Genomic DNA, 11684 nt, shown 5'->3' on the forward strand with positions numbered 1-11684 from the left:
CCAAAAGACCAATCAGAGATGGGTCGAACCACAACGCGAAGGGGAGAGGGAGCGTTGGAAAGGAGTGAGGGAAGATGGAAGGAGTTATGAAAGGCCAAGGTGGAACTTCAAATTGCACTTGGCTCTGAGATATCACGGGGATGGAATCCACCAGGGGCAGTGTCGACTCCGACCGATGGCCGAGGTTCGTTGTGATCTCCCACCCCCTCGGCTTGTATGGGTGGGCCCGAAGGGGCGGAGCGTGGAAGTTGCGCAGGCGCACTGAGGCCGGCAACATGGCGTCCAGGCCTAAGCGGCGCGCCGTGGGTGCGGGCGTTCAGGCTACGCACGACGAGGAAGAGGATGATGAAGTCGAGGATGAGGACGAAGACGATGAAGACAGTGACGAAGAAGAGGATGAAGACGACGAGATCGTCAACGAGGTGAGACGCCCAGGCGACCCTGGTTTGGTTTGTAGCTGGGAAAAAACTTTCTGGCACCCAGAGCCATGTGAATGTGTGAGCTGCTTGGAGTGCGGCCTTCCCCGTGCCTGGGGGTCCTGAAGTGGAAACCGGAGATGAGAAAAGGGTCTCACTTGAGGTTCTATTTCGGTCTTTTCCGCACTGCAGCCAGAGAAGTTATTTGCAAAAGTCCTACCCCGGCCTGGTGGGCCCGGTCCTCTTCCTCACCACCTTCCCCAGTGGCTTCCTTTAGTTCTCAGGCTAAAGTCCCAAATCCTTCGAGGCCGGTAAGGGCCTGCCGAGTTCATCCGCCGCGCACCTCGGCAGCCACTCCTGGTTCGTGGTGCCTCCTTCTCTGACGGCGGCCTTCTGTCCGTTTTCTCCGAGGCAAGCCTCCTGTTTCTCCGCGCTGCTTCCCTGCGGTGTTTCCCCTTCCTTGTTCAGATCTCAACGGAGCTGTCCTTTCTGCCCCTCAAACCAAGTTCTGGTAATATTTTTTTCATAGAACTGGATTCTTTTCTTCAGAGTAGTTCCTACCGTAGAGCCTGGCACTATGGGTACTTAATATTTGTTGAATGAATATTTAGGACTGAATGCTCTCTAACACCAAAGACTGTCTCACAGGTATCCTAAACTTAGCACGTCCAAAGCAGAATTTGTCACTAATTCCCCTGCTCCTAATCTTTGTCATTTCTGTATATGGTCCCCCAATTCACCAGCTGCTCAAATCCAAAACCTGAAAGTTTAATTTAATTCCTTCCCTTTCCTCATCCCACGTCAGTAAATCCTGTTAGCTTTACCTTCAGTATCCAGACATTCCTCGTCAGTGTGAATGAAGAATATTGCCTGCCGTATTAGTAAACAAAAGATGTTGTGGCCATCAAACCATCACGATGCAGCCGCCCTGATGTTGAGCCCTGCGGGAACTCTGGATGGAGACAAATGTGTTGCTGGCTGCAAAGCCCTCAGCCACTGCAGCCACCCCCAGCAGTGCATGCTGAGGAGACTCTGGATGGGAAAAGAACAGGACACTGATTAAGATGATTAAGGTGCACATCAAAGGAATGATTTCAATGAGCCCAGACTCTTGCATCTTTCCATACATAGAAAAGTGCTAAATTGCCTACCTTGAGGTGTCTGGGTTTCTTTCATTTACAGTAATCTTTTGATGTTCTGGCTACCTGATCTTTGTTGCAAAAACTCCTGTATATCCTGGCTCCTCCTTTACCTCTTCAGAGCATTCTCTCAGAGTGATCTGAGAGGCTGCCTCCTAGGCTTGAAGTCCTCAGAATGTCCGCTGAATAAAACATAATTCTCAACTTTTAGGTTGTGCATTTTTTTCAGTGACATCAGTGATTCTGCAAAAATCATTAGTCCACACTTCTACCATCTCTTGGCTGGACTTCTGGAGTAACGTTCATCTGGCATGCCTTTTTCCATTCTTGTTCCCCTACAATCTCTATTCCACCTGCAGCAGAGAGATCATTTAAAAATGTAGGTCTGTTCTTACTTCCCTGCTCTGAGCACTCCAGTGGCTTTGCATTTCATTTATAAGAAAATCCAAAGTCCTCATGGTTATTGGATAGAAAGACAGCTAATATGGCAGGATCAGAATAAGCAAGGGACAGTGATGGGGGAATCAAGTCAGTGGTAAACATGGAGTTGGAGAAGTGTGGATGCAGGATTAGGGCTGAGATTTAAAAGAGCTGGTTTTCTTTCTGTTTCTCCTCCACATAGCAGATAATTGAAAAAATGCCACCAGCAAGCAGGCTAGGGGCTAAGTGTACTTGGTGTTGATTTGTAATCACCTGGGGGTGAGTGGCAGAGCTGTTCCACAGAGAAGGCTTTCTCCCTGAAACCACATAGGTGGGGAGCCCATCCCCAGGGAAGGGGGTACTGAGCAGATATTCCATTCGGTGTCTACTGCAATGGTGGTGCTGTGGGACCTGGGACAGAGGTCTGAGGCTTCTATCTAGGCAAGAAAGAGAGACTAGGAGAGCTTTATTTACAGAATTTCTTTATTTTTAAGAAATACTTCAAGACCTGAATAGTGACAAAGTGTTACTTGGTTTTGTTTGGAACACCCCACCCTACTCTCTACCCCCCAGGTTTTGCTGCTCACACAATCTGGCTGAGCCTCCTTAAGACAGTCAGGATTTGAGTCTGTAAGCTGTCTTTGATATCCAGGCCCTGGCAAGTTTAATAGCCAAGAGAGGGCTTAAATATATGCACTGCCAGGATGGTAAGGCACAAGTAGGTCTGGTTTTCCTCTGTGGCCTCCTTCAGCTAAGATGCAGGTCCCAGAACCTGCAGAACTTGAAGTCTGTGTAAATACAGTATCTCAACCAAGTTCGGTGTCGCTTATCAAGGTGTGATTTAGGATCCTCAAGGACTGAGCTGATTTAACACTTAAAAGCATTTAGGGGTTTGTTTTTGGCATGAAGTGACCCTTTCATTTTCTTACGGGGTATTTCAGTGGCCTTGCATCTTAGGGTCTGTTATTGTTGCTTTACAGAGATAGATCAGGGCGCCCTGCAGCACGCACCTCCTTTGAGTTACTTGTACTCACCACATTTCCTCCTGCCTCAGGGCCTTGGTACGTGCTGCTCCCTGTGCCAGGAACTCTCTTTACTAGTCCTCAGTTCCCAGCTCAAGTGCTGCTTCTCTAAGGGAAGCATTTCCCGAATTTCCGACCTCCTATTTTTTTAGGCTGTTACAGCACCATTCACCTGTGTTTGTTACCATGTATAGTTGTAACTTTATTTCCATGAATATTTATTTCCTTAATGTCGGTATTCCCACCTAAGGGCATCATCATTCATGCCTGCTTTGCTCCCCTTTTCACCTCGAGTGCCTGGCACAGTGCTTGTACGGAGGGAGTGCTGGCCCAGTGAATGAAGCCTCATATCCAGGGGCTGAATCGAGCTCTCGGCCGTGCCAGGGACTTTTCAAGTTATTTTGTTCTTTGCTGACTCTTACTGCAGTCAGGTAAATAACAATTTCTCCTTTGCTTTATCCAGAACAGACTTTCTCAACATGAAAACTAGGTCAGTCTGAGTGTTTTGTTCTCAGGCTTTTGGGTCAAAGAGGAGATGGTGTGAAGGTGCTTTGTTATCTGTGCAGATGGCGGTCTTGGCTTTGTTAACTTATTTTGAATCCTAGACAGTTACAGTTCTTTAGATAACACTTTCTTCTTCTTGTCCTTTTTCTGGCCTGTTCTGTAGCTATAGAGCCAGAAAGAATGGAGGTAGAGGGAAAGGAAAAATCTGCAAATGGAAGATAATGCCTGACTATCTTGGTGAGTTACATCTGATGACCTGTTTTGTGTGTCATTTACAGGAAGTGAATATTGAGTTTGAAGCTCATTCCATCTCAGATAATGACTACGACGGGATTAAGAAACTGCTGCAGCAGGTATTGTCTTTGACTCATTACACATGAATTTGCTCTTCTGAGAACTTCCAGGCTGTTCGACATAAGTTCTGTCAAATTTCATTTTTTCTGTTTTAGAGCTCCCATTTCTACCCTCTCCATCTTGCCTGGAAGGAGGAATGGGTTCTCTCCTTTTCCTGGGAGACTCCCCTGTTTGTGCCTCTGCTCCTAGACCTCTTCCTCTGACTGACATTTAAGTATTCTGTGTTCTCTCATACCCTCCCTTTCATCTTTTAATTACTAGAGCTACTCTTCTGTTTTTCTCTAACTCATACCCAGACCTGGTGGGGTAGAGGGACTGTCACATCACAGCCTGTCTCTGACTGCACCGTCTGGTGCCCAGAATCTGTGCCTGCGGCTTCTGCTTGTTCCTTTATGCTGTACAGGGGGGCTTTGGTTCTCTGCCCTTCTTTCCAGCCTCCGGTTTCCTGGTCACCACATTCTTTGGCCTTTTGTCCATCCTCCTCCCCAGCACCTCCTGTATGACCTCCCACTGCCTTTTCTCAAATTTCAGTGCCTTTACTTCTTTGACTCTCCTGGGCTTTTTCTTTCCTCTTGGGATTGCTTTTCTGAGTCACCTTTCTGGTCAAATCATTGAAATTTCATTATTATTTGAATATGGAAATTAGAACTTTCATTAGAAATCATGCTTTAGTTTTAATTTAAAATAATTTTTTTTCTCCTCTTAGCTTTTCCTGAAAGCTCCCGTGAACACTGCAGAACTAACAGATCTCCTAATTCAGCAGAACCACATTGGGAGTGTGATTAAGGTAAGCAGGACAGTTGTGTTTGTTCTGATTAAATTAGTTTTTTATCCTAAGTTCTGCCTGATTTATAGCAAGCAGGCCAGAAATTCAACTTGGAAAGTATTGCTGGTTAGGAGGCCATTGCAGCAGGTCAGCGTTATTAATGCAGTCATCCGGGTAGTCGTGCTAGGTGGGGAGAGAAGTGGGCTGGTCCCCAGGACGTGTGGGAGATGAGACATGGTGGGGCTTAATGGGCGATTGGGTCTGAGAGTTGGGGGAAAAGGAGTCACAGTGACTCTCACGTGTCTGCTGGAGAACCAAGACAGCAAACGTGCAGGATGATGAGGTTGGGAGGGGAACATTTTGGATTTGATCTTCCTGTGACATGTGCAGGTGAGATACTGAGCAGCAGCTGGAGACTGGGGCGTTGAGATTCCCAGGGAGGGCGGGGACAGACGCTGGGGACCAGCCTTGCTTGGATGAGTGAGGCAAGCAGCAGAGCCTGCCGGGGGTACTCAGGAGTGACAGGAGAGGGAGAAGAGAAAGCCTTGAGTGGCGTCACCCAGAGCAGGGGGGGTGGCCTTTGGAGGAGGAGGGGGCAGGACTGGGGTGAATCCTGCCTCAGCCACTTATCCTCCACTGGCTTTTTCCGTTCCTTGCGGCTGCCTGCGTCTCGGTCTTAGAACAGCAGCGGTCATCTGTTTGGCTCGTGACTCTCCAGCGTGGTCACAGCTCAGTGAGGACAGCTCTTACTTGCTCCAGGTCACGTTAGCCAGGGAGGCTCATTGCGGGCCTGGAGGATTTTCTGGCCAAACGGCTCACTCCCATGCAGGGCAGGTTAGTGCCGGCTCTCCATTGAGAGGTGGCTGGGACTGTGGGCCCAGGCCTCAGTCCCTCCCTGGCGTGGGCCTCTCTACCCGAAAGACATCTTGTGGTACAGTGTCATTCCCACCATTCACTTGATCAGCAGACACGAAGGTCTATGCAGGTTAACGGGGAGGGCGCATAGACGCCACCCCTCTCAGTGGGAGGAGTGTCCAGGTCACTTTGTTAGAAGAGAATGTGGGATAGGAGATATATCGATGAGGCCATCTGCGGAAGATACAGTCTGCCACCATGGCCTTAATGTGCCTCCATGTGCGTCTCTGATGCTGAGGGTGGTCCTGATACCTACTTTGTAGAGCAGTAGGTGAACGAGATGAGTTGCCGAGCGTAAAGTGCTTTGAACAGTGTTGGCACGTGGCACGTGCTCTGTAACAGATGTGAGCCCTGGCTCATCAGTGTCTTGAGGCCGGGTGGGTACCGATGAGAAGCAGTCACTGCAATTCCTCGTTTCCTTTCTTGCCCCCTGTTTCTTCTCTCCTGCCCATGTGGTAGGATGAGAGGCACACCAGCACCGTTCACCCTCATTGGGGGTCCTGCGTGGCCAGGGCTCTGGAGGCGTGGATTCTAGGTGGTGGGGGCCCACAGAGAAACAAGCATGGCTGGCTCCAGCCAAGTCACTTAGGACATAGACTCAAATGCTTTATTTCATGAGATTTTACCTGTTCTGGATTTATAGTACTTTGAGAAAAATGTCTTAAGAATCTAAGTAAAAAGAAGTTTACAGCAGAAAGAGATCATCCAGAGTGTAGAAAGGACAGAATCAAAGGAGGTAAAGTGACATGAGCATGACCACACAGTGTTAGTCTGCGATGCCTTTCTAAGGTTTGTGTTGGAAAAGTGAAAAGATAAATGAGGCCCAGATACCAAGACTTGGTGTTACACTTCTTCCCAACCAAATACAACTTTTTTTTTCTTCTTAAAATATAGCAAACGGATGTTTCCGAAGACAGCGATGATGATGTGGATGAAGATGAGATTTTTGGCTTCATAAGTCTTTTGAATTTAACTGAAAGAAAGGTTGGTTTCACTGGGTGGCATTGGAATGGTTATTCCTTAGGCTCAAACCTAAAGAATTAATTTTATGAAATGCATGATGAAACTGCCCTTAAAAATCAGACAGTGATATTAACCACAAGGACATGTGCTCTTGTGAAATCTTACTGTGATCCTCTTTTCAGTATGAAGGGTTTTTTTTTTCTGACTAATCTGCACCCAGCTAAAGTCATTTACTGCCTGTGGTGTAAAGAATCACCGCTGACCTTCCAGGAGCTGTGTCTGATGTGGTGCTGACCCGGGGGCTGTTGTGCCCCCTCTGCAGCTCTCTTCTTTGATTCTGAGTCTTCATTGCTCCCTGAAGTTGAGGTGCACATTTGTTTGTGTGCTCATTCATTTCTTTTTATTGAATCATTGATCAGTTCTCGTAAAAAGTAAGAACCAGTTGCTTACCCTCCTTAGAATAAGATGCAGGCTACACTTTATCTTAATTTTTAAGTGAACTTTGCAGTAATTTTTGTCTTTATGAGATGAACTACAATTTCCATCCAGTGTGTCTGAGTGTTAGAGTAACCTTGTACCACTGATTATGGGCTGGTAAACACCAGGCAGAGTTACTTTTGCAAAAATACTTAAGCAGTCAACCCTGAAGACATAGGTTTTAAAGGTCATGGCAAAAAACTCCCCTTACCTGTTAAGATAAACAGTGATAGCTCTCACCTTCGGGTTTTCTCCTGTAAGTGACAGCCTGTAATAAAAAGCGAGCCTTCTCTTTGTTTCTAGGGTACCCCATGTGCTGAACAAGTTAAAGAGTTGATTCTCCGCCTCTGTGAGAAGAACTGTGAAAAGAGCTTGGTTGAACAGCTGGGCAAGCTTCTCAATGACACCACCAAACCTGTGGGCTTCCTGCTAAGCGAGCGGTTCATTAACGTCCCTCCGCAGGTTGCCCTGCCCATGCACCAGCAGCTTCAGTAAGAGACTTCGGAAAGTGCCCTTGAACAGTAGTTCTTTCCCCAGGTGGATTCAGAAACGTGATTGAAATGGAGTTTGTTGGTATAGAAAGGGTTCTGCTCTTGGTTTAACGAACAGTGTAGTGAGAATGGAAGAACAGCCTGTGAGAGGCATGCATTAGCAGTCATTGGCTTTTAAAGTGTTTTAATTACTAGGACCACTATGATGGTAGTCTTAATAATCTTAAAGATTTAAATGGTGTAAAAATAGATGTTTCATTTAGACTTTTTATTCCCATATGACCAAAGTTTTTCACCCTCTACACAGATAGATTTCTGTAACATGAATAAAATGTTGAATAACTACAACAATAATTACAAAAACAGTAACACTCCTACATTCTGTTGGGACATTTATGACTGATGCAACCATGGTCCTGACACTGCGTCTCTGGCTTCTCAGGGTTTGTTGTTGTTTGGTTTTTTAATGCAGGAGTTTCAAGCTACAGAAATACTCTGGAGTGCACGAAGAGCTAAGAATTGGTATTGCCTGTGCTTTGAGGTTGAGGTAGAGGAGGCCGACGTCGCCAGCAGGCCCCCGGGCTTCACAGGGTCGCGCCTCTCAGAGGTCGCGGCGCCTGGGGTTTTCCTTGAACTAGTTGGTGTGAATGTAACTGGTCTGAAAACCTTTAGGTTTCCCATCTTTTCTTTATAGATTCATTGCTTTTTAGGTTTGTTCTTTCTCTGTCTCCCCCACCTACCCCTCTGCTGCTGGTCAGATTGTCCATCTGGCGCCATAAGTGTGTTGTGTTTTGCTTTGCCGTCTTCCTGGTCGGCTGGAGCTCGTGCTCATTTGGTTTCAGAGGAGGGTGATCTGCTCTCTCCTGATGCTCCATTAAAGGAAGCTGAAGTGGTTTATTCTGAGCTTCTTTACATTTTTATTTAGCTCGATGCACAGGGTTATGTCTAATTTAAAGGAAGAAAAAAGTTAAGGCTTCCTTGCTGTCTTACGGACTGTGGTCAAGTTGAGGGCCTGTTTTGCTGTGCCGTTCGTGCAGTAGGTCAGAAAGGAGTCCCAGACGCTGCTCACTGGAGACCCAGTAGTCACATGTTCTAATGGAACTGGTTCTGGCCACGTGCCTTTGTGTGTTTCAGGTCAGTAAATGTTTTAGAAAATCCAGCTTCTCATGTACTTTTAACCTCAGCGTAGGCAGAGCAGCGATGTTGCGTGAACTTGACATTCATCTGTTGGGGGCTGTGTATCCACAACTCAGAGCATAATCGCAGAGCGTCGTCAGACTGTTAGTTTTAAAAAGCACTGCCATAATCTACAAAGTGCAGCTGGCCACGTAGAGAAAACTCACTGCTTTCCATCTAACATCTCTCTGTTAGCCTGTGTCACAGCAGAGCCCAGTGAAGAGGCCTCACTGGTTTTCTCTGTTCTCTGGATTGTCGGTGGATCTCTCCTGACCCAGCAGGCAAACCTCGTGTGTCTCCTTGTAGGAAAGAATTAGCAGAGGCGCACAAAACCAACAAGCCATGTGGGAGGTGTTGCTTCTACCTTCTGATCAGCAAGACGTTTGTGGAAGCAGGAAAAAGCAATTCCAAAAAGAAATGGAGCAACCAAAAGAAAGCTGAGTTAATGTTTGCAAATGCGGAGGAGGAGTTTTTCTACGAGGTAAGACTCTCCTGTTTTCATCTGCTTGTGTAGATGTCATTTTCTTGATGATAATCAGGATTTATTACTCTCCCACTTCATGTCAAAGTCCTTCAGGTGTGGCCGTTGTGTTTCTAAACCTGTGTCTGCCGCAGCTAAGAGCAAGTCACACCGAGGGTGGGGAGGTCATCGCCGAGCACGCCGACAGCAGTCAGGCGTCAAGCACGTGCTCACCATAGGATGTGTAACTTTCAGGCCACACTGGGAGGTGGACACTAGCCTGGGTTTGCAGATGGGGACACTGAGTCTGAGGGAGATGAGGGCCATCGTCTGGTTGGTGTGGAAGATGGGCTGGACCCTGCCCTCCCAGTGCTGACTCACATGCTGCTCTGTGCCGAGTCCTGGATGTCATCCCACTGGTGGGATTTCTAGCACTTTCTATAAAAGCTTGTGCCGTGAATGGACACCCAAATGCCAGAGAATATACTTTCTTATGCGGCCTTCCTCTCAAACGTGTTACAGAAATCTCTGAGGAAGGATGTGTTTTCCTGAATTGGATGATCTCACTCATTACTTTTAAGGCTTCCACTAAAGACTAAAGCATCCTAGTTTCAGCTCTGACCTTGATTTCCAGGAAGTAAATATTTGGAAATTAAAAAAAAAGTATGCCTCAGCACTTCAGGTAGATCATTTCAGGGACGTATTGTGGGTGTTTTAAGACGGCCTGGTCATGCACGTTTACCTGTCAATAGCTTTATGCCAAGGAAGCAGCTGGGACAGTGGGTAAGATCAGCATTTAAAGATGATTCTTCTTATTGTCAGATGCTGTGAGTCTTAACTTCACTTGTGTATCACAAGATTATTTTGAGAATCAGATGAGATTATGAATGAGTGAAATTAGAATTATAAACAGTGTAAAAGTGGGCAGTGGTGTTACTGTTACTTAGCTGCTTGCAAACCTCTTAGAAATGGGACAACTCATTCCATACCCCTCTTGTAGGTTAAAAATCTATTTGGTGAGTGGTTATTTTTTTTAAAGTAGGCAACACATTTATTTTATTGTATTTATTTCTAGTTGAAGTATAGTTGCCTTAGTGTTGTGTTGGGGAGTGTTCTGTAACTTCTGCCTGCCTGTCCATGTAAAGCTTATTTGATTCTATGTTTTACTTCCTTTAGCTGTCACTCTTCCTATACATGCCAAACATGGTATTTTTTGTTCTTGATTAAATTAGTTTTGCTTTTAGATTGTCTGAATTTTAAATTTATGGTTTTTTGGTTTAGAAGGCAATCCTGAAGTTCAACTACTCAGTCCAGGAGGAGAGCGACACGTGTCTGGGAGGCAGATGGTCTTTTGATGATGTACCGATGAAGCCCTTGAGAACTGTGATGCTAATTCCGGGTGACAAAATGAATGAAATCATGGATAAACTGAAAGAACATCTATCTGTCTAACCCATTTCCCATGGACAGTGGTGGGCTTGTTTTGGTAAAATGACCAGAAGACTCAGTGGAGACTTACTGAAAAACTCATGGATTTATTCAGATTAAGGTCCTCTACAAAAAGCAGGGTTCTGTCACCGTGTCCGTGACACATTTACAAAATATCTTTGTTTTTTAAAATTTTGGTCAAATTAAGAATGGTTGATTAAAAACTTTTCCAATAAGAAGAAAAACATGGAGTAGTAATTTAAAGAACTCAATAAAAATTTCTATTTTTAATTTTTAAATAATATACAAAGTGTTATTTTTCAAGACCACCTCGTGTGGGGTATGGCGCCCTCCATCCCGTCGGGTGTCTGCGCGTCACGCCGGTGGGCCGCCGTCAGGCTCCCTCTGGGGGTTTTATTGCACATCAGGTTTTGTGTAGAAGCTTCTGCAGAGTCACTGCACAGTGCATCTTTGCTCAGTAGTTTCAGGGCACTTTTCACACACTGTCTGTTCCTTTTTCATTGTTGAAATGGGTGAAAGATGATCCATTACTTGCTGTAGGATGTCCTTACTTTCACTAGGAGGCAGATTACTGAAATAGTATTGTGGTGCCAGTTGCATAAATCTGTTTAAAACAAGAAATTTTTTTTTTTGGTGAGAGATACCAAACATGACTGGGCACATCCCAGCCCTGGAGAACCTACTGGTAGAATTTGTGATTAATTTGAACTTCTCAGTGTCTTAACTGCCTTTGTAGAATAAATACTCTGTGGTTTTCATGGAACCAGTCCAATTGCATTTCTAGGATAAGCCGGGTTCTCTAGTGTTAAGCCACACAGCGGAAGTGATACCCACCGCTCTGACCACCAGGGAAACTGGTACTTCTCCCTAAGGCCCATCGCAGTTTGCGAAGGATCAGATCAGATGCTTGGGAGAACCTTGGGTATGCAAGAGAGCGAGTATCTTTGCGTCTTTCTCTTACTAACTAATACGACACCACATCCAGCTGCTGAAGCTGGCACACCTACAGTTACTCTTGGCTCCGGCCTAGAACATCACACTGCCCCAGTGGCAGTGGTACCTTCAGGATGGGGCCGGCATCTGCAACAGCCTCTGAGAGGCTGGTGTCCGTTCTCTGCCGCCGCTACGGCCC

At 46.0% G+C, this 11684-nt stretch overlaps 2 protein-coding genes across 3 annotated transcripts in view; one reads left to right on the forward strand and one right to left on the reverse strand.

Annotated features, from left to right (window-relative positions):
• Positions 1-238: 238 nt before the first annotated feature.
• Positions 239-10833, forward strand: BCCIP (BRCA2 and CDKN1A interacting protein). Its single transcript, XM_010993276.3, has 7 exons — positions 239-422; positions 3780-3854; positions 4562-4642; positions 6431-6520; positions 7280-7467; positions 8950-9124; positions 10385-10833. The coding sequence occupies exons 1-7, from the start codon at positions 276-278 to the stop codon at positions 10553-10555; spliced, it is 927 nt and encodes a 308-aa protein (XP_010991578.2). The 5' UTR covers positions 239-275; the 3' UTR covers positions 10556-10833.
• Positions 10619-11684, reverse strand: part of DHX32 (DEAH-box helicase 32 (putative)) — a 50162-nt gene continuing 49096 nt past the window's right edge. For both annotated transcript variants that reach the window (XM_064488523.1, XM_010993278.3), the window contains one exon: positions 10619-11156. In XM_064488523.1, the coding sequence (XP_064344593.1) occupies positions 10985-11156 (172 nt within the window). In that variant the 3' untranslated portion in view covers positions 10619-10984. The remainder of the gene's footprint in view (positions 11157-11684) is intronic.

The sequence above is a fragment of the Camelus dromedarius genome, chromosome 8 (assembly GCF_036321535.1).
Source record: "Camelus dromedarius isolate mCamDro1 chromosome 8, mCamDro1.pat, whole genome shotgun sequence".
Classification (NCBI taxonomy): Eukaryota; Metazoa; Chordata; class Mammalia; order Artiodactyla; family Camelidae; genus Camelus; species Camelus dromedarius.